This window comes from Melanotaenia boesemani, chromosome 18 (assembly GCF_017639745.1).
Source record: "Melanotaenia boesemani isolate fMelBoe1 chromosome 18, fMelBoe1.pri, whole genome shotgun sequence".
NCBI classification, from domain to species: Eukaryota; Metazoa; Chordata; class Actinopteri; order Atheriniformes; family Melanotaeniidae; genus Melanotaenia; species Melanotaenia boesemani.
This window is the reverse complement of record NC_055699.1, coordinates 17250669-17278179: the sequence shown is the minus strand read 5'-3', so window position 1 is coordinate 17278179 and position 27511 is coordinate 17250669. Positions and strand designations below refer to the sequence as shown.

Here is a 27511-nt window from a genome sequence, read left to right as displayed (position 1 = left end):
TTGGCCTGATTTTCTTCTCATTCCTTTGTCTTAAATCATCATCATGACTGACACTAGCCCAATAACGGTGTAAGGCATCACATCTGGCATTGCAAAACTGGCTGCTAGTCAACAGCCCAAGCCTCCAAAGCAATTTTTCAGAAAGTGAAATTTAATTTATCTCCATTACTGACAGTCTCTGCTGACCCTTTTTACCATATCCATCGTTTTAGAAAAATGACTCCTTTTAGACCTTATATATTCCTAACATACCTTGATCAAACTCATTAGAGTGAAGGGCTTGGGATTTTATTGTTTGTCTATGTTTGTCCTTCAGCACAGAGAGGTCAGAGATCTAACTACAGCGAAGCCTACATGGACCTTTTTAATCTTTTTTGGCATTTCGGATTTCAGACAGTTTCTATAACATTATGTTTTACTTTAAATTCAGTTTGATGGAACCTAATAGAATACTGGATTAATGAATCACTAAATGAGCACATGTATCAGACCCTTTCATGGAAACATGCAAGTGCTGTGCCTTGTTGAGTATGGAGCACAGCACTGTAGGAGTTGTGCTCATGAATTATTTGTGTGCTAACTGTACAGCTGAGTGATATCTGTCACACTGGCCCCGGCAGCATCTGGAGTCTTACATCAAATGCGTGATGATGGTGACCTTCAGCTCCACAGCTATTTATAGTGTTCTTTGTTATAAAACGTGTTCTAGGTCTTTGTTCTCCCGATCTTTCTGTTTCTTTACCATCAATCAGCTCCTCCAGAACTCAACCCTCCATATCATATTATTTTTTCTTTTATCGCTGCCACTCTGTTTCACATGTTTTACTTTGTTCCTATGTTTATTTTTGTATCTCTTGCAGCTTGCTTCCTGTGCAGGAACAATCAGTGCAGGCAGCAGGGACTGACTAACATATTTAGAATGCAAAAATGCTGAAGAAACCTTCATGTGCTTGTGGTTCGCATGTGTATGAGTGCGTCACAAATGACCGACAAGGCTCAGTTCTGTCACCCGTCTGAGGAGAGACATCTGGTATTCCATCTGACAAATGGATGAGAAAATGTGTGTGAGTCTGCACACGTGTGTACCCATACTGTGTGTGATTAAATGTTACAAAAGCATGCATGACTGTTTTGGGAACTTGTGTTCTCTTGCAGTGCTGTTGTACCTACAAGCTTGCAAGTTTCCTTCCAACTCACGTATGCATATACAACATGTATTTTGGAAGAGGTATTTGAATGTATGGGTGTACTTTAGTAAATTAGCTTTCGGTCAGGACCAAGACCTGAATTAGCTCAGAGCCATAGCTGTGATTCTCTGGTGTTTTAAAAGATGAGACTGGTATCAGTAATATTAAGCATTACATTAAAGAAAATAGGAAGAGTTTAGTCTTATAAAGCAGACTTGACCTCCACTGACTCCATAAATGCAGCCAACACTGGTTGAAAACAACAGTATTGGAGAGTGTGAAATCTCTGTTCATGGTCTAAAACAAACCATGTCCTTGACGAATGCAGGGGGTGTGTACAACTCCCAACTCTTCAAGGATTCAAGGATTCAAGGATTCAAGGAACTTTATTGTCATACCAGCTCACATTTACATGTTTATGGTACGAAATTAGAACTGAGGTCCCGGTTTGAGCCATAAGAAGGAGGGCAATAAGTGAAATAAAATAAGACATGAAGAAAAATAGAAATATAGGCTAAATATAAATAGAATATAAGCTAAATACAATAGAATATAAACAGCAAAATTTTTTAAATAAAAATAACAGTAAACACTAAAGAGCCCAGTTTGCATGTGCAGCCTAGATAAATATGTGCAAGTATGTATGTGCATGAGGTAGTGATAGTCCAAAGTATAACATTTCTGATATTAATATTAATGATATTGCACTTATATGGACAGCAGGTAAACATGTAAACATGTGGACAGGAACTCCCCTGGGGGGAGTAAAGTGTTTGCAGTGCAGGTCTGTTTGTCGGAGGGGGGGTGGGGTGGGGGGGGGGGGGGGTGGATTCAGTTGGGGTGGGGATGGGGGGGTGGGGGCAGGGCAGCAGGGTTTGGGCTGGTGTTCAGAGGTGGGGAAGTAGGGTGGGGTCTACAGGGCATGGCAAGAGTTCAGCAGTCTGACAGCTTCAGGGAAGAAGCTGTTCCTGAACCTGGTGGTCTTGCTCCTTATGCATCTCAGCCGCCTGCCTGAGGGGAGGGGTTGGAAAAGTCCATGTGCTGGATGGGTGGAGTCCTTCATGATGCGGAGGGCCCTCCCCCTGCATCGTGCTGTGTAGAGGTCTGAGGTGGTGGGAAGGCTGCTCCCCATAGTCCTCTGTGCAGCCTTTACCACCCTCTGCAGAGCCCTCCTCTCAGCGGCGGTGCAGTTGCCGTGCCACACAGTGATGCAGGTGCAGAGGACGCTCTCCACCGCGCAGCGGTAGAAGCTCCTCAGGACAGCGCTCCCTAGTCCGGCTCGCCGCAGCTTCCTAAGGAAGTAGAGGCGCTGGTGTGCTTTCCTGACCAGCTGGGAAGTGTTGGTGTTCCAGGTGAGGTCCTCGGTTATGTGCACACCCAGGTACCTGTAGCTGGAGACCACCTCCACAGCTACTCCTCCGATGTGCAGGGGAGGAGTAGGGCGCTTATCCTTCCTGAAGTCCACCACCATCTCCTTGGTCTTCTTCACATTGATGCAGAGGTTGTTTTCTCTGCACCACTGCACCAGGTGTTCCACCTCCTCTCTGTATTCCGACTCATCGTTGTTGTTGATGCGTCCCACAACCGCTGTATCATCTGCAAACTTCACTATATGACAGCTGGGATGTCTCGCCGAGCAGTCATATGTCAGCAGAGTGAACAGGAGGGGGCTCAGCACACAGCCCTGAGGAGAGCCAGTGCTGAGGGTGATGGAGGAGGAGGTGGAGTTATGGATCCTGACAGTCTGAGGTCTGTTGGTCAGAAAGTCCAGGACCCAGTTCCCCAGTGTGTTACTCAGACCAAGGGTGGAGAGCTTTGTCACTTTGCTCTCAGCAACAATCCCCAGATCCAATAAGGAGGGCCGGCACTCTTTAGATTAGTACTGTACTTAGTACGGTGATGGGAAGTTTTTAATTCTAGATACTGCTGAACATGTTCTGCAGTGTAGTTTATTTCTGATTGTGAATAGGAATTTCACCTTCCCAGATTCTGACATTTTCGCCCAGAGCAAATGTATTCAATGTAGGTCGACGTGATTAATTATAAGCACTGGCTTTGTCCAAAGGAATCCTAAGAAAGCTATAATAAAATCATCATTGACAGATTTTTATAGATTCTGGATTATATTAATCTTATAACACTAGAGAAATTTATTTAAATCTGCCTTTTGTAACCAATATTATGCTGCTTTGTGTTCACGATGATCATGGCATGAAATCGCATAGATTTGCAAAATTAAATTTCTAGCACTTTTTAGACTCATCTTAGACTTTTTACCATTGAGTGTTGTAAATCGCTAAATGCAATTTAGCCACTACATCTATCTATCAAAGGATTTGAGGTATACTCAACTGGTGGAGGGGGCCATGTGATTCAAGTTTTAACATTAACCTAAACACATCCAAAAATATTTTATATTTACATTATATTATATTATATTATATTATATTATATTATATTATATTATATTGTATTATATTATATTATATTATATTATATTATATTATATTATATTATATTATATTATATTATATTATATTATTTCTCAGTTTTGGACTCATAAACATGAGGAAAATCTAAGAGAATTTGTGAACATTGTAAACTGATTTTTTTTTCTCTCTGTTGTGGGCTGTTTTGTTTTTCTATCTTCACTAAGCAATCAGCATGTGCTTTGATTTTCACTAAAAAACAAATGAATAACGCTGATCACTACAAGAAATCTTGAAGAGATAAATGTTTATTTGGGATTTTAACCCAGTAATTTACTCTAATAAATCATTTATTTTAAGAATACAAACCATTTAAGTCATAAGGATAATCTATAAACACATCATTTCTGCATGCACACATCATGTGAAGTCTCTTTGTAATTAGAAATGCATCATTATAGATTTTTTCTTCTCAGACACACTGACTCGTTAAAGGAGTACAGCTTTAATAATGACATTAATAATTATTATTCGTATATGATACACTCAATAATTCTATGTGCTACACAGTGAAACCTTCTTGGCCGTGTAATGTAGTGCACTGCAGACTTTTCCATGTTTTACATGCTCAATAGAAATGAGCTCTGTTTGGAAAATGTTTGACTTTGTTACTTTTGTAAAAAATAATTGATTCATTACAAAATGATAAAGTGATGAACTTTTTCTGATTTTCACTTGCAGGTGTGCTTTGGAACCTGTCATCATGCGATGCACTAAAGATGCCGATAATCCAGGATGCCCTGGCTGTTCTGACTAACAGCGTCATCATACCCCACTCTAACTGGGACTCCTCTCCCAATCACCACGATGACCGCAAGCTCCACCTCCACACCTCCCAGGTGTTGCGCAACGCTACAGGATGTCTCAGGTAAAAGCAGCATTTACATTTGAGACACAGGGTCTTATAATAGACCATCCTGTTAAGGCATTTGCATAATTTTTCTTCACCTCACTCATCTTCTGGTCTGAAAACAAAACACTATTTATACTTATTATACTGTAAATGTTTCCACATACTTGTTTTATTCTTCAGAAAATCAATGTTTACTGGAGTTATTCGCATCATCCAATTTTGTTCCATTAACATTTTTGTGCACGTGAGTGTGTAAATGAATATTTATAAAGCTTAATTTGTTTTTTGATTACCTCTCATATGAAAGTAATGAGACAGTCAGTGTGTGAAAGTGGATGTTGTCTTTGCTGAACCTGCATTGCTTTATCATATGGTGGATGTACTGCATATATTTCCAAACATAAACAATGATATGCATACTCTTTTTATTTTATTTATTTTTTATTTATAACTTTTTGTGCTGGTTACCATAGAAACAACTTTTTCACTTGTACAAGCCTTTTGTGTTATGACTTTTTTATGCACTGCTGATAAAATCCCTTTCAGCTAAAGCTGTGGAATATGAAGGACAAATAATTTTGTTTTGTTTTTCTTACTATTGCATTTTTTAGAATATCAATCTGAGTAACTCAGATTCACATCTGCTGGATTTGTGATGGGGAATAAATACCACACGATACCATACCATACCATACCATACCACATTTATCTATATAGCACTTTAAAAATACAACACATGATTGACCAAAGTGCTGCACAACAAATAAAACACAGGACAGAAATAATTAGTATAAACACTGAAAACAAAGAGGAAACAATGTAATCAGAAGACAATAAAAGCTAACTCACACTGGGTTAAAAGCCAAAGAATAAAAGTTTTCAAAGAAGATTTAAAAACATCAACTGAGGGAGCTTCAGGGCCACAACAGAAAAAGCTCAATCACCTCTCATTTTCTTTTGTGATTTAGGAACCACCATCATCACCTGGTCAGCTGACCAGAGGGATCAAGAAGGGGCATAGGGGTGAAGCAAGTTGGACAAATAAGCTGGCGCAAGACCATTTAGAGACCTAAAAATAAGTAAAAGAACCTTAAAATTGACCCTAAAATGAATAAGAAGCCAATGCAATGAAGCCAATATTGGAGTGATCTGCTCTTGTTTCCTTGTACTTGTTAAAAATCGTGCTGCCGCATTTTGCATCAACTGAAGGCATGATAGAGTGCCCCGGTTAATTCCAGAAAAAGAGAGTTAGAGGGAGGTTATAAAAGCATGGATTTCTGAAAAAAAGGGTTTGACCTTTGAAAGACATCTAAGATTACATTACAATCATTTTAACAGACGCTTTTATCCAAAGCGACTTACGTTGTAGGCAGTAGCAGTAAGGGTCTTGCCTCAGGACCCAACTGGAAGGTCTTAATATACTTCCCCTGGGGGAATCAAACTCTGATGTCCTGCATAGGAGACGGATGCTCTGCCACCTTAGCTATCAAGCTGCTAAAGGTGAAAAAAGGATGATTTAACCACCCCATTAACATGGTTATCAAACTATTTTTACACTTAAGTTGGTGACAACAGACTTCAAGTGTGGAGTCAGAACTGAAAGATCAGCACAATGGGCACTGGTGGAGCAGCTGGGACCAAATAAAGCCACTTCAGTTTTACATTCATTAAAATTCAAAAAGTTCAGATCTATCCATGACTTAATATTATTAAGACAGTCAAGAAAGGGTTGAATAGAGTGACCATCTGACTGCTTAAGGGAGAAATAGATCTGCCAGTCATCAGCGTATAAATGGAACGAAATTCTGTGTTTGCATAAAATAGCTCCCAGTGGCAAAGGTTACAGTGAAAACAAAAGAGGCCCATGAACAGAGTCTTGTGGCACCCCCCCATGGCAAGTCAGCACTGGAGGAGGTAGAGGCACCAATCTTCACACAAAAGCTCCTGTCAGAGAGGTAAGACTTCATTCACTGGAAAGCTGAGCCCATAATTCCCACCCATTGCTTCAGTCGAGAAATCAAAATATCATAGTCTACTGTGTCAAAAGCAGCTGTAAGATCTAAAAGTAAAAGGAGTACATAGCTTCCAAAGTCAGTTCCTAAAAAAACGTAATTAAAAATACTTTAAAGAGCTGATTCAGTGCTGTGAAATGCTATAAAACTAGACTGAAATATTTTCTGAAAATACTTTATGCTCATCCAGGAAGTCCTTCAGTTGAGTGTAAACAATCTTTTCCAGTATTTTACTCAGAACAGATTGAATAAAAGTAAAAGACTCTACTAGATCCGAAAAGTCCTTGACCAGCAGCCTCTCGGGACAATAGACATGAATATTAAAATCCCCACCAATAAAACCTGGTCATATCTTGATGTAAAATCAGCTTAAAAAATCAGTTAAAATGGTCTTACTGTACTTTAGAGGCTAGTAACTCACTGCACAGAGGAGCAGAGGAGAGTATTCATTCATTCATTCATTATCTTAACCACTTAGTCCATTTTGGGTCGTAGTAAACTGGAGCCTATCCCAGCATTTTAGCAGGTGAGAGGCAGGGTACACCCTGGACAGGTCACCAATCTGTCGCAGGGCCAACACAGATATGGACAAACAACCATTCACACACACACACACTTACTCCTAGGGAGAATTTAGAATAACCAATTTACCTAACATGCATATCTTTGGACAGTGGGAGGAAGCCGGAGAACCCGGAGAGAACAGACGCATACACGGGGAGAACATGCAAACTCCACACAGAGAGGCCACCACCCCCAAGTTCAAACCTCCCCCCAGCCAAGGCTTGACCTTCTTGCTATGGCTGCGGTGCTAACCACCACACCACCGTGCAGAGGAGAGTAACCCAGCCCAAAAGAACAGAACTCAAAACTGGTGTAGTGGACCGGCGGGGCAAGCTGCTTACAGTTAAGGTGTGATCAATAAACAATAGCTAGACCTCAAGGAATTAAAATATGCACAGTTGCCCAGCAACAGTTCGGAAAACGCACTTGACTCACTGAGGGACATCAGTCAGGCAGAGAAAATTCAGACCACAAGAGGAGAATAAATCATTAAAAATAAAAGTCTTATTTGTCACTGATCAGGCATTAACTAAGCCCAGCCTGATTCCTGGCTCTCAGGATATGATGCCAAATATCTTGAAGTGTCAGATGTCATTTGTAAAATATATCACATGTAACAAGTGCACCATAATTGGCACACAGGTAACCTTGGAGTTGAGGGGCACACCACTGAGGTCCAACTCCCAGCTGTTGAACCTCTGCAAATTGTCAAAATAAGGCAGCAATTTAGTCAAATAAAGTGGTATATAACTTCATCTCTTGCTACTTTCCCCCCTTACCCCAGAGTCTGCGTGTCGCTACAACACAGAGTCAGGGTAGCATGAACATGCTCAAGGTAAAATACAGTTTACACACCTCTGCTGTCCTTTGCAGCTTTGTAATCACATCAGTTCTGCTATGAGCATGTGTGAGGTAGTTTGTATTTGCAGTAGAAATAATGAGGAAACATATTTTTGGGTGTAATCTGTGATATGTGCACAGGAAGCTGAGGTTGAATCAGGCCTTAATGGGTTGACTGTGGCATCATTACGCCTGTATTGTGGTTTGCACACTTTTATGTTTGCACGCTTTTATTTATTTGCATGTAAACAGAAGAACATAACAATATTACAGCCAGTTTTGTTAATATTATGTAATGTTTAAAGGGAACTTCTACCAAAGCAACAATGTCTTGCAGGGATACAGGCTGTAGGTTTTTTATAAATTTGAGGTCATTCTACAGTATATAATAATATATAATATCTATGTAGCTTGCAGATGATGCATACCCAGATAATGAGCCTTGTTCCCTAGGCTACAGCTGGGAAACATCTAAAATAGGCACAATAATTAAAATTTTCTTGAGGTGAGTCTAAGGTCAGATGATCTTAAATAATTTTTCATTACATACCAAGCATGTTGCTTATATAACAAGTACTTTTAGGTATTCAGTAAATTTTAAAGATTGTCTTTACATTTGAAACAGGAAGTGTACCTGCTATGTCAACCTATTGATGAGCTCAAATTATGATTAAAAAGAATTAACACTATTGTTAAAAAGGAGATGTTCTTTAAAATTCTTTAAAGCAATCACAACTGCCTTAAAAGGCACAAATGGTGCTTTCCCATAACATTATATCCAAACAGCACAATATCCAAAGATTTTTGAATTTTGGTTTTCCTTTGTACATAGTACCATGAAACCCTTTGCCATGCTTTTCTTTTTTTTTTTTAATTACTTCAGTAATGATTCTAAGCATGCCAAATCAATACCATATAATGATGTTTAAACACTACAGAGCATTGATTGGTCAGAGAGTCATCACCTGTGAGTGTGAGCACCTCTCTACGACTCCACACACACCAACACACATCTTTGTTGCATGAAGTTATTTGAAAGTTTGATGGAGAATTCACATCATAACTTACGAATATTGCATACTGTGTAAAACAAAGGAAAACATGAGCATGTTTATTGACCACAAGTTTGGATTTACAGATCAAGTTTTGTTTATTCTGCTGACAGACCGGCGCTTTTCAGCACTCAGTCGTTCCCATCACTCCGAATACAAATTCAAATTCCTTTGAAGTAAAAGTCAGTAACAAACTCATTTAGTACTGTAACCCCTCTGTACTCCTCACTTGTGAATGTAAATGAATGTAAGTTCTGTCTCTCTTTAAGTGTAAACAAAGCGAGGGAAAGCCATAATGAGTTGTACAGTGTTGTTTAATAGAAGTTCAGAATGCATCAAGACAGTTCCTGCAAAATATGGTCAGAGGGGATCTTGTTATAGTTGAAGTTAAAGAAAATGTGCAGCTGAACATTCTGTAAATGTTAGACTGCAAACGGTGAGAAAATTTTCCCATTGTCATTGTTATATGGACAGAACTAAGCAGCCTTATTGCTTTAAGGCTTATTGGCCCATTGCTTAATCTAAATCTTTATCAAAACATTTAACTGTTAGTGTTTAGATTGCTTACTGTGGCTGTTTCTTAATGAGAAACAGTTTGAGAAAGCTGTAACACACTGAGAGCAGAAAAGGAGACAAATGCCACTTAAAACGAGCAACTAATTTGCAGACTTTTACCAGCAGTCAGCATAGAGTAAGTCAGTCTGACTTCTGCTTGACATTATACCATTTGGAGTTTAAGGGCATGTGCTTTTTTTTTCTTTTTTGTGTGTGTGTTTGTTAGTCGTCCCAATATTTTTTATTTAACTCAGGAATCATCTCATTACTGGTGCTTGGTCTATTCCTTTATGTTTTTGTTTGTGGAGAAAACAAAAAGATTTATCGCCATCAACTTTAAAGGCTAAGTCGTCATTAGCTTTTTGTGACATCTTTTACTTTTTTTTGTCAAGTTTATATTTTGGTGACTCACAAAACTGTTTATAGGAGTATAGTGCATGTGTGTGTAGGAACTGAAAGATGCGGGGGAAGATAGATGATGCTGTCACGGCACTGTTCAGCACTCTGAAGTTACAGATCAAATTGTAGAAACTGGGAAAGAAGAGGGCGGACAGGGAGCAGAGGAGGAGAAGTTGGGAAGATTAGAAGAGTGAGAATGTAGAAGTGGTAAACACTGAGAAGGAGAGACTAACATGGAGTGATGAAGATGTTTCTTTTGTTCTCCAGCATTTTTTTCTCTCATCTCTCTGCCTTTCTGAGGGTTAAAGTGACACAAGGCCACAATGTTCAGGTCTCTGTGTACCTCAGCTCAATTTCAGACCTCTCACCTCTCATTATGTCTTTGCTGTGTGTGTTTGTGTGGCTTTGTATTGCATGAAAGAGTGTCAGCTTCTTTCTTCATGCTTCTGTGCTCATGTGTCTGAGTGTTTGAGCTTGTCTTTACTTAAAATTTGTCTTAATATTATTGTCGGTTTGTGCACATATGCTAGATCTCAAGACAAAAGTAAAGATTAAACCAAATCATTCTCAAAAATAACAGCTGGGATATGGGAGTGTTTGATATTTGGAATTAATTAGTAACATGGGTGTATGTTACTGTATGTGTGAAAAATGTACATTTTCTTGTTTTTTTTTTTTTTGTTTTGTTTTTTTTTGTCTTAGTTTATGCATTATTTTGAATATGGCAGATGGATCTAAATGTAATTAAATAAAATTCTGTGCATGTACTGCACTATTTTTTTCCACACATATGTGATTATACTCACATGACGGATGCAAGAATAAATCAGTGCTAAAGTAGTAATAGTTACCATGTGATTTAAAAAGTAGATTTATGTGTGTTGGGACAAAAATGGACATATTTATTCATTAGTGGATCTGAACTCTTTTAAGATGAATCTTTTAACTTATTTCCCTTTTCCAAAAAGCAACTAGTTTAATTGTTAAACTGTATAAATCTGCAGTTGAACAATAAAGAACTTAAAAAACTGCAGAAACAACAAAAGCCATTAGTGTATTTGAGTGCCATATTTTCAAAAATGAAAGTGATATAAAGTAACATCTGTACTTTCTGAGTATTTTCTATTGTAATATTTATAACAGTACTATAGAATACTAAGCAGCCAAGGTTCTCTACTTTTACTTACTCACTACAGATCCTACTTTCTCTGGTTAAACACATTTTTTATGCCAGCTGAATTCCTAATAAAGCCTTTTATTTACCTTTCTGTTTTTCTTCAGAGCAGAATGACAATGTGTCATAAATATTAGGACTACGCTTTAATTAGTAGCAATGGATTTTACAAATGTGATGAAAATTCCTGTTTTGATTTCAGCTCTACTTTCATATAAAAGTGTCTCTGACAATGTTTGTTTACATACATAGCTTACAGGCTAAAGCTGCTCTGCTGGGAAGAAAGACATGGGGAGAAGAAAGTGGTTGTGGTCACAGAGCAATTGTGGTGATGCTTGAGTGAATTTACCCACAATTGTGTGCAACACACACTCATTGTTTCTTTCAATAAGTAGTTGGCAGTGTTGCAAGGACATTGTCAGTAAGTGCAGAGCTGGGGTTGCACTGTAGATGAAGAGAAAATGTTCTGAGGATGAGCTTTGCAGGGAAATTAACAGTGTGAAGTTTTCTTGCTAATTTGATGAAAAAAAAGATCTATTATTGTACCTTCTATACTAGCATCAATCTAGCATTACCACTGTAGTGATTCTTCTTAAAATACTAAAATGAAACATTTCCTTGTGTTGGGCTGGATGCAGGCATTGCTGCTTTCTGCAGAGATGATGAATCACTGACATTGTGCTATTGTAGTAAAACAATGTATTTTTACAATGTGGACAAACTTCTTAGGAATTTTGTTTGAAAATGTTCCAAATTTAGACATTTCTCATATTTCTTTGATCTTGCCCCTTGCTGTTTTTATTTTCCACTGTTGCACCACCAAATCTGTTTGCTGTGCATGTACTTCACCACACATGTAGCAGAATGTGTAAGCATTGCAAGGAGGAATTTCTGCACAATTAACAAACAAAACAATATTGGGAGCAAAGAAACCTTCTCTTGCCTACATTGGTCAGTTACAAACGCTAGCACTGACCTAGACTTAGGCATTTTTCACGAGAATCATTATTATGCTTTTTTTGCCATTATTATGAGAATTATGTTTTTCTATAATCGTTGCTGTATTGCATGATACATCATGAAGATACCATTAGAAGAAGCTATGTCTTAATTTACCTCTGTTTTCTCCAAAAACAAGTTTTCTACCAAAATAAGCTCAAAGCTATTAGAAAGATGGTGCGAGAGACTGAGAGAAAGAGGCTAGAAACTGACCAATCAGAGGGTAAGACATCACCTTTAGTTTTGTGGGGGCAAGCACAAGGTCTTCTACTCAGGGGTTTTCATATCACCTGTTTAAAAAAAAAGCTGTTTAACTCACTGCAGTGAGTTGGTTTGTAGCTAAATGAGAGAAATCCCTACCTGTTGTCAAAACTTGCACACACTGCTTAAACTTTATGTCTGTTTCTATAAGCAATCTCACACTCATGAAAACTATGATTGTATTTACTGTAGAAACCCACATGCAAGTGAACATTAGAAATAATTTCTGAATGTTTTAGACCAGAGTTCAGTCAGGAACAGTTTAGATTCCATATTTATTTTACTGATAATGATAGGGTTTTAAGCATGTGGGTGCCATCTGGTGATTACCCTCTGCTGCCTGTGCCCTTATTCACACACACAGAAATACACATGGACGTTTGTGAAGGGCCATCATATACCAGCTGTTTGAGACAAAGTCACTCAGTAGTCATTTGTTCCTTTTGCAACATTGTCTGAGAGCCATCTGTCTGAGAGTCACTCCTGACATTTTTCCTTGAATCTTGCAGAACTCTTATGAAAACTAAAACTATAGAAAAACAAATAAATTTTAATTTGTGCAAAGGCTCTGGGTTCATTTCCTGACTTAATGTTGCAACCCGGAAAGAAAAATCAATACCAAATGAAAAATGTATAACCTGGTGCGATATTTAATGGCTACCAACCCAGCCTCTCAGACACATGAAGTTTGTTTGTAAACTTTTTCTCCCATAATTGTGGATATTACTTTGCAGGAAATATAAATGACCTCCCTTCAAGCTCTCAGTAAAATTAAAGGTAGATTGTGGTTTATTTTTTCTTATTACTTACAAACCCCTTAACAGTTTAGCCCAATCTTATATTCATAATCTTATTGCTCCCTATTGACCAGTGATGTCTCTATTCCCAGAGTGCTGACGTTGTGATCCCTAGAATTTCAAGAAGCTCTGTGTCCTTTCATTCAGTAGGCTTTTTTTTTTAAAACCATACAGACTTATGAGTGTGAATTTAAATTACTGAAAAGTGACATCAGATGGGATGAAATGTTAGCCTAATGTTAACAGCCTTCTTAGGTACTAATGATTACCAATTAAACTTAAGGACATTCACAGACATTATCAATCTCACACGCATACGCAAATCAGTCAAAAGCCCTCATTTGCCATCTCTGAGCAGTGTTTTATTTATTTTTTTTAGCTCAAGTGTTCACATTTCTTTAAGTTTTCACCTCCACACTGATCCTCCGACTTTGAAATATCCAACCAAAGAGCTCTCTCAAGGCCAGTTGGTGGTTTCTGCATTCATGGGGGCAAACTAATTGGCACTATGCAAATTCAAACGCGACTCTACTCAAACCACAATCTGTGTCACATACCCCAAAGCTTTTCATGCATGTGAAATAATAGATGTACCATTTTACAACTAAGTAGAGTAAATGGTGGTAATGTGTCAGCAAGCTGGTTTGCAAAACATGTCATTTCTCACCAAAAATTTAATGCCATCTGTGTTTTACTTTTTAATGAAGAATTGTGGAGACATAAATAATTGCACAACGCATTGCAGGCTCTCTTCTCTGAGCAAGCATGCATGTCATTTTTATGCTTTTGCTCACCATCACCTGTGCCCAGTGTTTGACAAACATCCAGATGCATGTATACTATACATTTTGGGCTGCTCACAAATGGGCCCTGTGGACCCTTGTGGACCCTTGTGGATGATAAAATATATATAACAAAGGCTATATTTACAAATCTGTGGATACATGTACCTAATCTTAAATGACATCCTTATGCAAAGATTATATGATCAAGATTTACTGAATTCTCAAACAAACAATCATGCATTATCTAAGTATCACAGCAAGGTGTGGGGGACATGCTAGAACTGGGAAATAAATGTCAGCAATCTTTTTCCTTTTTTCTGCACAAAATATGCTGGCCTCATATTTGTTACTGACTGTGTAGAAGGTGTGTTGTAGATGGACACAATATGTTATGTCTGTACAGAACCATAAAACTAACAAGTGCATACAGTATCCACAAATATCCTACACTCAAATGCAGGCGACTGAACATGCATACAGTAGCAATATTCAGCTGCAGGTTAGGGGGAAGTTGCACAAGTAAACTGAAATCGCAACACAAACAAAAACGGAATCTATGCCAGAGAAATGGAAAATAACTGCTTAATGTGCAAATATAATATGTTAATGAACCTTGTGCTCTGTATTGCGTATGCTAATTAATTAGCCAAGTGGAGCTAGAAGCATCATAGTCTGGTGAAAGCTGTTGGTGTAAGAAGATTATTCAATCATAGAGTGAAATAAAAATCATGATGAAACTTTCTTCTTTTTATTTATTTATTTATTTTTTTGATCAGCTACAACAGTTTAAGTTAATCAAAATTACATAGAATAAAATAACATCAACATAGTAACACTAATTATACATACTATATAGACAGAACAGTAAAGAATAAACTGATCATAAAGATGGATCCACATGAACTTGGTGCTGAGTTTGGATTTGTGTTGACAAAAAAAAAGCAAATTTGAGTGGGACGTCACACTGATGCTGAGTTATCTTCTGTGAAAAGAGGTTGTTATAGGCATTACAATTCTCATAGCTGCCGTCACATGAAGGAAACTCTTTAGTGGATTTTAAATTAAGGATCTTTAAGAATTTCTTGCTGAAACAGAAACCTGAAAATATTCCCACATTCTTCTTCTTCTTCTTCTTCTTCTTCTTCTTCTTCTTCTTGCCTCTTAATTCTGCCAATCTATGCAATAGTTTGAAGGAAAGTTTTTAAAAGAGGTGGAATTTGAACTTTTGGTCCAGCAGTAAAAAAAAAAACAGTTTTATATACGGGGCAGATAGTTGTTTTTAGTGAAGGTGTAAAACACCAATTCACATTAAATTTGCAACACTTTATCCCACTGGTTCCCTTTAACTTTAAGGCTGTTTTTGTGCTTCATAGTATACTTTTTGTTAGTAAATATCCTTGTGAATGTTCTCACAGTTAAACATTTATGTTGCATAGCAGAGTTCTCTCCCCTCTATCTATAATAAGGCATCAGATAAACAACTTGGTGAAAATGTCAACAGGAGTCAGCATTTTCAAGGCCACATTTATGCTGTAAATAATTCACCTTCTCTCTCTTTCACCCACCCACATCCTGTATTCTGTGCTTAAACATTAGTCAAGGTGAAATGTTGGCACTCTTCTGTTGTTTAATACGGACTTGACGGAGACTTGTGTCTCTGCTAAGCGGCATTTCCATCAAACTCTTGTTTGCCCATTAGCATTCAAAGTGGTTGAAAATTACTTGACCTTCTTTTGGATGCTTGGTACCATGAACATGAAGTTTTAATTGAGTTCTTTCGCTCTCCTTCTCATCACTACAATTTATGGATAACCTCCTCTCATAGACTGTTGAAAACAGCTGTGGTTTCTTTATTACACCAATGTGATGGATTTGGCTCCTTGTTCACACCACAATAGTCTGCCTCATCTGTTCTTGCAATTGTACTTTTGAAGAATGACATTTAAACTCATGCTACAAAACTTTAATAATTGCTTTGTTCATTCTTTTCATTGCTTGCTCTCTGCCAGTCGTTTGCGCCCACACAATTTTTTTTCAGTGCGGCAGCATAAATGGAAGTTTATGGGGGTAATACTTTCAAATGAAACTTTACCATGTAAACAAATGGCTGAAGAATAAAGAAAAACATAAAGAACAATACATTTACACATATTTTAGCTACAATTTTGAACAATTTTCTGGCAAAAGCACCCCAGAAAAAAAAGCTGTGAGGATGCAGTGTTGTTGTGCCTGTCCATTTATTTTCATTTTAGAAGACAACAATGTCCTACTCCACTGATGCTTCAGCTAAATTGACAAATTGACTGTGCTGCATATGACTATACTGAGGAAGTTTATTGAGCTGCTGTGGCCATGAAGTTTTAATACTTCACAGAGACATTTGTCTCTTGGGGAATTGTACACAGACAACCGCACACGGTACAATATGCTTATTAAGGCTTTAATATCGATTTCCCTAAAGGTTTTGTGGAGCATGATGCACAGCAACACACACTTGGAATCACACATACAATATACTCACTCAGATACATTTCTGACTTTGATATTTCAGTTAATTTGTACATTTTTGTATAATTTAGTTTAACATTATTAGCATAGTCACTGTTAACCATCATTTTCATTGTGTTGGAAATAATGTATAAGATAGATTTACATGAATCATAAAATAATGGATTCAGCTCAATTATTTTTACAGTGCAGTTATTATATGCCTTTTAACCTGCTGTGTGTTACACTTTGTTCTCAAAATGGACCATTAAATCTGGCCAAGGTCAAAGTTTAGAAGTATTTTTTGTTCTTTTTACTGCATTAATGCCTTCATAATACAACAACAGTCAGTCAACTAAACAACTAGAAGTGAATAGAGCTTTCTCTATACACATTATACACACAATCATACCCCTGTACCTATTGCATGCTTTTGCACATATATTACACACATCACAAAATATTAAGAATACATAAATGAAGACTAATGAAATAAAAAAAAAATCACAACAAAAGTCCACAGGGCCCATATATATATATATATATATATATATATATATATATATATATATATATATATATATAGAGTGGTGGGATTAAAAAAAATCTATTTAATTACAGGCTTTTTAATTAATGAATCTTGATTAATCGCATAAAAATATTTGCCCTGTGCATCCCGACCCGCCCACTCTCCGCTCCCTGATCACCCCACACCTCAACCTCCAAGCCTTGCAGTTTCAGGCATTTTTCAAAAATGAAAGTAGGGTGTGTAGTTACACTTTAAATGTGTTTTTAAAATTTATTATTAATCATTAATGTGTTAAAGTCCCACCAAGTAAGCCAGTCTATGATCACATACTGTACAATAGCTAAATTCTTTTGATTTTTGTGTTTTTCATAATCTACAGACATTATTTAATGTTTGGAAAACAGTGTGGTATTTATTCTGGCATATGCTTAACACCTCAGTTTCAAATATATTTTTAACACAGTCAAATGAGTCACTGTCTGGTACTGAGCATATCTGTTTCACAAGCAGCATTATGCTAGAACCCAAACAAATCCAACCCCAACGCCACCCACCTGTACCTCCAATTCAGGCTGAATATAATTCATTATGACTGCAAAAATGGTAGAGCTGCCTATCCAAGCAGCACTGGTGTAAGTGTTGGCTGTCAAGTCTAAAGTTGTTTTGGACTTGCATCAAGTGTGTCAAATATAAAGTGAGCCTTCAGGGCATAGATTGAGATGTTTCAGGAATTTTAATGCCACTTTTCCTCTCCCCTTTTTGGTCTTTCTACACCTTTTATAACCAGCTTTCTTCAATCTCTCATCTGTCTTCATGTCTTATCTTCAGCCGGTTTTCTTTCTTTTCCAATTTGTTCTGCTATTTCTGTTTGGCAAACACATAGAGACACTCACACAACATTTGTTTTCTCTGTGTTGCAGGAATGTAAGCTCAGCAGGTGAGGAGGCGAGACGAAGGATGAGGGAGTGTGACGGCCTGACAGATGCTCTTCTCTACGTTATCCAGACCTCTCTGGGCAGCAGCGAGATCGACAGCAAGGTGTGCACCCCTGTCACTCCCAATATCTTTGCTTGTGTTTATCCATTAAATGTATATTTTTAAACCAGTCTAAACATAAAGTTGAAACGTGGAACTTCTACTCTCTCTCTTAACACACAAACAAAAATGGGAGACAAAAATGGCTGAACCTCCTTTCACTGCAAACCATACGGTTGGAGCACTCAGCTCATCAACATGTTTAATTTCAAACTCACACTCAAGGATTTCATCATTTCTTGCATCTAATTCAGCTTCCCTAGTAGTCCAAGTCGAGTGGGTTTGTGCACACTGTGCATTTTTCTGTATGAGAACATGTTCACGTTGGTGTGCAAGTGGTAAGTGGGCTCTTGTCACAGTATGTGTGGAATAGTCAATACTACATAAACAGTGTTGTGGATGGCTGACTTCTCAAGGTCTCTCTGTCTGCCAGGCTTTCTAAAAAAGGGCCGTCCTTAATCACTGTTTAACCATCCTCTCCTCATCACTATTTGACTGTAGTCACCAGAGGCCTGTTGTCACACCAGTAACAAAGATTGATTAGCAAATAATCCACCAAACGGTCGCTGTTGCAAAAGTGATGCGCATTAGCTCGGTGCTCATTCGGCTCTATGCATTCCTTTTCCTTGGTTTTGCTTCTCACTTTGAACCTTTTCTCTCACTTTCAGCACATTTGGCTGCATAATTGTCTTTTTTTTTTCTTCTTCTTCTTAGAATACTTGTAATTGTAACACTCCAATAATCAAAAAGGAAATGAAGAAACATTACATTCTTAAATTTTAAAATTCAGAAATCATTTATTTATTTGTTTAATATTTTTTTTATTTATTTTTTGGGGGGGGAATGAACACTTTAAGGTTATCAGCAACTTACTCAGATTCCAGATTGTCACTATGTGTAGTTACGACATGATCATGTATAGATAGCAACAAGTATTTTAACAATTCCAGAAAATACCATGACATGAATCAAATCCTTATTTATAGTCAACATTTATACTAAAGGACATGCAGGTTCTTTAGCAACATATGGTGCCACCCACATGCATAACCATCCAAACATTATGACGTGTGTCAACACCAAGTTTTTCATTTAAATATAAACTGTACAATAAACATCTAGCACACACATTCACCAATATTGTTTGTACACCAAGCTAAAATAATATCAATAATAAAAAAAGATAAAAATGCACATAGCTGTCAGATCTGTGAAATGGCTGGTTAACAAAACTTGAGCTCTACTTTATACTTGGAATGAGACATTGTTAAGACGGTCTGGGGGTCTTCTCTCTTGTTTTCTCATTCAAAAATGATCACATTTAAAAATTGAAAATTTAAGTTTCATGTTTATATATTTTAACAGTACAACTGATCACATTTTAATGCAAGATGTTTTGTGTTTGAAATATATATTATTACATAATATAAAGATGAAAATCATACACTAAAAACTTGAAAGGTTTTTAAAATAACATGATAGGTATGTAATAATGTAAGAAAATAATGTCAACATTGAAAGATGATGAATATAGTGTTTTATTATTTTTTTTATAACATAAGGTCCCAACACGTTTTCTCATGAACTGGCTAAAGTTTTGAAGATTTTTGTTAAAGATTTGCTGATAATTGTATACTGAACTTCCAGAATCAATCATTTCTTTGTTAGTGTTGTAAGCAAAATTTCACCCTCACTATTAAATCTTTTGACCTCTTTAGGATGTGTGTCAAGAGAGTATAGTTATTCCCCTTCTGTGCACAAACCATTACAGAAAAAGAATTCATGTCTGTAATATAGCAGCTTTCCAGAGCTTCTTCAGACCTAGTTCCTGTATGTTTTTATTTAGAATTAAGGGGCACATGAGAGTAAGGTGGTCATTGGCTTCACCTTTTCAAACCAAGGTTTGTTTAACTCAATTAGTCAAAAAGTTGTGAGTATATCAACCTCTCAGTGCCTTCAGGTCATGTTTGGGTTGGCTTTTTTTAATGAAAAAATTAATAATCTAGATGTTGTTCTATGTTATGGACAATTCACAAATGTGTAAATATATGTGTAGCCCTCATTGCTCTCAGAAAGATTCAAATGAAATGTCCCAGAATTAAACAGTGTGCAACAAAATGGGGAGAAAAAATATCTACAAATATTTGTTGTGTGGTGTTTTATACTTTTAATCTATTTGTTTCAGCATCCTTATAAACTCCACTGACCTTGTCGCTCCCTTACAAAAATCATGTTAGAAATACACAAAAATCTTCCCCATGTTTGCACCAGAGGAGGGAGGAGGGCAGAGGTCATCTGAGGTTGTACACCAGCAGCAAGCCTGGAGCATAATACAAGAAAACATAATCTCCAAATTGTAATGGTTATTTTGGGGGGTGTACAGATGCAAGGACATGCTTGAAATTCTCAAAAGGTTATGCACATCATTTTACATACACAGCCAAGTGAAAGCTAACATTACATTAATTATGTGGTATTGATATTTTACAGCTTGTATTAAGAGTGGTACTACTCCACAGGAATTTTATTACCAGCCCATTAATGTACTGTATGTAAAGCTGTGTCCCAGAGGAAAACCGGAAACCAGCACTGGGTCAAACAGATAAAATAGGAGCAGCAATGGCTGTAACCTTGCATTAGCTCTTCTGTTCAGGAGGAACTATTAAATGGCTGCTCTCTATCTCGTCTTGACCTCTGACCTTGCAGAGCTGACTAGAAGTCCTGCGCATAACACACAAACAAGAGCAAGTGGGATTTTATACCCTTAATCATGGAGCTGGTAATAGGACTGTGGATAAATGTGAAGTAACCGATCGAAATGCAAAATGTCATGGTAAATTGTAAATCAAACATAACTTCTCCAACATGATTCCATAATAGAATGTGAATAGAAATTCAGATATGACTCCGGCTCATTGGAGTGAGACATTGTTTTGTTTGGTGCCTCTCTAGAGGGTGTTCAATTACACTCCTTTGTTGTTTTTTGTGTAAACCAACGGTCAGACTAAGAGAAGATTGATGATTTGTCTTTAATTTCCAGTCTGTTAACTTGTAGGCTTCCATTTCTCAGTAATACAAACACACACATGCAAACATATGAATGTGATTTATCAAATTCAGAAGTAGTACACACCAAAGAATAGACAATATACATAGGAAGACATGGATTGCTCATGTTCAGAGGTTTGTCTCTAAATGGATGTTTAATGAGGTGTGAGATAATGAATAATGTTTCTCATTTAGTTTATTTTAATCTTATTTCAAAGTCAAAGCTAGAAAAAATGCAGGTGTATGTTATCTGTGAGAATATGGTTGTTTTGAGTCTTGCTCATGGGTACCACCAGGAGGCCTGTGCGTGGTATAAAAGTTTAAAAGTGGGTTGTTTTTATTTAGAATGCTATGACTTTGAGTTACCTCTTTCTTTTGAAAAAAAGCTTTTTCATTAGGTGACATCAAACACAAATCTTTCATCTCAACTTCCTCACTTTTCCTATTCTTTTTTTTTTTTTTTTATCTCATCTCCCTTTTCCCCACCCTCGCCCCTCTCTCTTCATCTCCCTTCATCTCTAGACTGTGGAGAACTGTGTTTGTATCCTGAGGAACCTGTCATACCGACTGGCTGCCGAGACATCCCAAGGCCAACAAGGGGGTTTGGAAGAGCTTGACGGCCTACTTTGTGATGCCAACGGCCATGAGGGAGAGAGCTCTGGCTGCTGGGGCAAGAAGAAGAAGAAAAAGAAGGGAGCTGAGCAGGTAGTTTAATGAAAGGATGTATAATAAATAAAAAAAAAACTGTGCTCACAGTCATTCCATTAAAATATCTTTGACATTTGGTCTACATTGGCATGGATTGCATAAATCTGTTAAATGTTTTAAGTGCACTCTTTAATTCATTTCATTTCAGTTCAGTTTTATTTATAGTGGCACCATATTAAAAAACAGATGTCATCTCAAAGTACTTAGCAAAGAAAGTTCAATTACATGCAAGCCATTTTATCTAATCCAATCTAGCACAATACAATTCACTTCAAAGGTGATATTCCTTCATTTAATGTCTAGTTCATGGTGCTGGGTAATGCTAAAATGAAATTAAATGAAAAAAGATTTATCCCCTGAGGGAAATTATAATGTTGACATTTTTTTTTGTTTTTATAATAGAAATGATTGATAGTTCGTTTACAGTTAAGTCTTATTCTGGAGGGCAATGGCTGCTCTAACTGAACACATTGTTGTTTTACACTCCTACCAGAGTAACACATACAAACTCTCTGAGCAGATAACATTGATGGAAACTCACTGCTAATAGTTCAATGTTCCTGTTATTAAAGTGGAAAAGGGTTTAAATTTCCTGCGCTTTTCTCTCTGCCTTGCTCTTACCTTACATCCTCTTCATTTCCTCTTCAGTTTATGTAGGATTTGATGTTATTTCACTTATTAATTTGGTTTTGATGAGCTTAAGCTGTTGATACTGCTGTTTAACAGCTTTTCCTTTGCCATGGATACACATTATACAAATCTTTAGAGATGTGTAGAAAACACTTGAGCAGCACAGCCTCTAAAATTGTGTTGACGTTCGGTTGCCTTAAAAAAAAAATGCATGATCTGACTTACTACAGACTAATGCCACATTATAGAATACCTGGAAAATCAAGGCAAGCAACAAGATTAGCGCATAGCTCCTGCATGGTGAATACATTTCAACATAACATACTATAAACATTTATAAAAACAAAAAGTACAATACACAAGAAAAAGTATGAATAAAATAATGCATGAAAAAGAAGGATGCAGTGAATGAAATGTAAAAGAAAAAATTAATAAAAAGTAGTTAAAACTGCACGGAGAATTATCTTTGTTCGGAGAGATTACCGCTAATAGGAAGAAACTATTTGTAAATTTGGTATTTGCATAAAACGTCAAAATGAAACAATAAAACTGTTAAAAAAAAATAATTAAATAAATAAAAATATATGAAAGAAATTAAACAGGGTAAAAGGTTTAGTGCAGTGAGGGCTTTTAATCAAGACCCAGAAATTAATTTAGTAAATTAAACGCAGTGATAAACAGAAACTTCTTTATTTAAAACAAGCAAGAGTTGCTTCAGACTTGCAGTTCTCTTATATGACTCATAAAAATTTAAAGCAGGCTCTCCATGTTCAGTCTTAAGTCTGGAGACAGAAATCATTATTAATACAGAATCATCAATAGATAATGAACTCAGGCCCCAGGAACATTTAGGGCTTTGCGGTAGTTTCATAGTTGTGGCCAGTCTATGTTTCTACTATCTATCATATGATATTATGATGCACATTAATCCAAAAAGCCATTTTTAACCTAAAGGCTACATAATCACTGACAAATTGGAAAGTTAAGTTTTGGAGCAATACAAACAAAGCAGCTTAATGGCTTTATTATGAAAATTTGATTGATTAAATTTAACAAAATTTGTGAAACTCTTGAACATTTGCATGATCATTTAGTCCAGGCCCATTTATCTGTAAGAGGAGTGAAGAGGAAGACGCCTTGACGAGGAGAATTGCTGCAACGCATGGTGTCTACAGGCTGAGAAGAGAGGCGCTTGTCCTCAGGGATAGACCAGTCTGGAGCAAAAGATATGCTATTCAATAAATAAATCTTTATTTTAATTACAACTACAAGACCTTATATTATAAAGGATTGTTCAAACTCTGGCAAAAGTCTTAACTTTACCTCACACAATACTCAACTGCGGCTGGTTAGTTTTAACTGAATTTCAAGAGTGGGAACTTTAGGGTTTTTTTGTAGGTTTTTTTATTTGACCTGCTATGTTTTGAGCAGAGCTTTAACAAAGCACTGTAAGAAAACCACATATAATATAAGAGAACATTCATTTATTTTAAATTTTAAATGTAATAAAGTTCTAAATTTAGAGTATAATAAAGGCGCTGAATGAGGAATAACCTTCGTATGACTGAAGCAGCCTTGTTTTAACAGGGATGTGCAAAAGAAGAGATATTTGTTATATCATAATAACTTGTTGATAATCTATAACTGGAAGAGAGACCCCTCCTTTGGTGCTTTTTTCTTAGATTTTTTTGGTCCTGTTTATGGATCTCTTGGCAAAGTTTTCCAGATTAAATATGTTTGCAGAAAGTCAAAATATGATCATACTTTTAGGATATTTGGTTAAAGATAAACGCACAACCCATTAGAATATAACACGTTGTCAACACTGTGGCTCTGTGTTATAGAGATTTAACAGTATATTGATTGCTTTTAGTGAACGCATGTTAACCTTTTTTCCCCCCATTTTTTTTTTTTTTTTTTGACACAGTGGATGATATATTATCATAGATCCAGACAAATTGCTCCTGAACAGAACTCAGGGGAATACATTTGCTTCATGAGGATTAGTAGTGACAGACACATAGGGGAGAGATGCTGAACGTGAGGAAAAGGAACCAAGAGACTGAATCTGATCTGAGAAAGAGACACCAGGCAAGGGGAGAGAAAGAGTGGTCTTGGGAGACAGACTGTAATGTAGTCTCTTTAATCATTCATTGGAGGTTAGGACAGCAAGGCTAGGGATCAGTGTAGAAGCCTGGAATGGATCTAAACATTCTTAATGGACTACTGGAAGCACTCTGCACTGGGTTTCTTACTATTTGAAATTTTCTAAAAAATTTTGATGTTAATCAGATAATAGAGGAAGTTATAATTCTGGAAGCTCTGATTTATTGTTCCTGTAGAACTACAGTAAAAACAACCAAGCATTTCCTTTTCTTGCTACTCAAATGTGCATGTGACCTTTAAATTAATAAATAGAACGAGTGGAATGTGTTTTTAATAGTTTAATATAGTTGATGACTTTACAGAATTTTAGATATACAAATTAACTTTATTCAGATTCTATTTGTATTGTTTGTTCAAGACTGTGAACAGAAGTAGATGCTTCTTGTTTTAATGCTTCTCCACACTTCAGAACTGTAAAATGCTTTTGATTTTTATGATCAGAGAATCTATGTATAGATGAAAACCATGAAAATTCTGTCTTACATACTCTACAGCAACAGCCCAGTTTGTCTTGAGACAAGGGGAGAAGGGGAATCAGCAGAGCGAAGCCGAGAGGGTCGATAAAGAGATGGAGAAACAGACCTGGCTTGAGAAAGGGATGGAAATAGAACGAGAAAGCTGGGAAAGAGAGACAGCTAAGCATAGAAAAAAGATGGGGCAAAAACAGGATGCAAGTAGAGAAAAAGGAACAAGAGGGACAAGAAAAAGGAAAGAATATAAGTTAAAGAGGAGACAGAAAGAGATATTTGTGAGTTTTTGTCAAAACTGAAACGATATGGACATGCCTTCTGACACAGAGATCCGTGCATCTTTTGTATTGTAGTAGAGAATATTGGAGAAAAATGACAATGCTTCCCTCAACTTGTGTGTTTATTTACCGTCACATCTTTTTTTTATTTATTTATTTTTTTGTATTTTGCCTTCCCTCATTCCTCTCTACAGTTAGACAAGAAATTACATAAAAACATTTTTCTGTGTTTTTTTTTTTTTCTTCTTTACTTTAGAAAACAAACTGTTGCACATGCATACGATAATATAAAGTAATTAATTTCATGTATGTAGTTTGACTGCAATCTATACATTAACAAACTGGGAAAAGAAATGTTACAAAGGATGAAACAGGATTTTAGAATACCTAGGAAACATAGGGACAGTAAATGAATGGTATGTTCAAGTAGCCTAGTACCACCACCCTTACCTTTCTGCAGCAATATGCAGATGTACTCTAAGACCCTGCAGGGAAGCCATTAGAGAACAGTTTTCTTGGCTGTTGCTGAATGATTCTTTAAAATTTCATTGTGTAGCATTTGGCAAAATTTATCACCAAGAGTAAAATATATTATTAATAAGCTTTCTTTTGTTTTGTTTTTTTTTTCAAAAAAGCTATTTATATTTTCAATTTGATCTTCTTTGTTGTAGTGTACAACGTTGAACTGCCATGCATCTACCCAGAACAGACTAAAGAAAACACCAGCAGCGGACATTTAATAACCTTCATGTTTTAGTGACCACCTTAGTTCTCCTCAGGGGTGGTCTCTTTATTCAGAACAGAAACTTAGTGATGTAAAAGAACTTACCACAACTTCTATCATCATCATCATCATCATCATCATGTTCCATGGCAGCTGATGAAGGTCCTGCTGAGCTGTCAGTTATTTTGGGAAATTTGCCAGCTTTATTTACTTTTATTATATTATTAACTATTATTTACTATTATTTAATATTAACTATTATTTACTATTATTTAATATTATATTATATTATATTATATTATATTATATTATATTATATTATATTATATTATATTATATTATATTATATTATATTATATTATATTATTTTGCCTCCTCTCAGTTTTGGTCTGGATCAGACTGATGTCAGTTAAGAAGAGACCCAATGGGTCTCAGATCAACGTGTTTCATGGGGTATTGGTCAGGAAAGAAAGTTCTATACTGAGTATTTGAACAAATGAATTAGTCAGGTACAGGGACCACAGCAAAAGGGCATGCTGTTTTAAAAAAATTGAGTGGGCCAGCCCAGTGTAAATTGAGTTTTATGGATCAGTCAGACCAATAAATAAATTGTGTCAGCCCTGTATGCCACATTTCCAGTCCATCCCAGGTTATGTGTGGACAGCATATACATGAATGTTTCCAAGCATTGAGAGTTACATATATCTGTATGCCCAACACAGGACCCTGCACATGCATCTTGTAATCAAAACAAGTTCTGTTAATGCTTAAAAAAATGAAATTGTTGGATCAGCTGTATCTTCACAAACAGAATTTGACATAAAAACATTTTGTCATTTGCCCTGACAAAGGCCCTGTTGGCTGAAACACGTAGGCATGTATATATATTTTTAATTAGATAAGCCATGATTCAATAAAGACTTTTTATTCCCTATCATCTTGAGTGCCTCAGTTATCTCTTTATAGTATAAAAAATGTCTTCTAATCTGTGTCCTGTTTTACAGTGGGATGGGGTGGGCCCCTTTCCAGAGACGGCAGAGCCTCCAAAAGGGGTTCAGATGTTGTGGCATCCCACCATTGTCAAGCCTTACCTTACCCTGCTTTCAGAATGCTCAAATCCCGACACTCTGGAGGGGGCAGCTGGGGCTCTGCAGAACCTGGCTGCAGGCAGCTGGAAGGTAACTATAAGGTTTAAAGATATCACCCAAAAAATTTACATTTTTACTTTCTATTTATGTGTTTAGAACAGTTTATTAGTGGCTAACATGGCACATAAAATCTGTCTGTAACAGAGTATATATACACATATATTTTGAGCAGGTATGCTGTTTCTGCACATGTAGCGCAAATGATTTAAGTGTGTTTGTCTGAGTGAATGTGTCTAACCAAGTGTGTGATTATGTGTGCCTGTAGCCAAGAGCTCTGTCAAATCAAGCAATACTTGTGCAGCCTTCTGCTTCCATACCAGT

The 27511-nt window shown here is 36.7% G+C and overlaps 1 protein-coding gene across 1 annotated transcript in view; it reads left to right on the top strand.

Moving 5' to 3' along the window:
- The window catches only part of ctnnd2a (catenin (cadherin-associated protein), delta 2a), a 142229-nt gene that overhangs the window by 76125 nt on the left and 38593 nt on the right, over positions 1 to 27511 (top strand). The window contains exons 13-16 of the mRNA XM_041968887.1: positions 4358 to 4544; positions 17904 to 18021; positions 21589 to 21771; positions 27047 to 27220. Coding sequence (XP_041824821.1) covers positions 4358 to 4544; positions 17904 to 18021; positions 21589 to 21771; positions 27047 to 27220 — 662 coding nt within the window. The remainder of the gene's footprint in view (positions 1 to 4357; positions 4545 to 17903; positions 18022 to 21588; positions 21772 to 27046; positions 27221 to 27511) is intronic.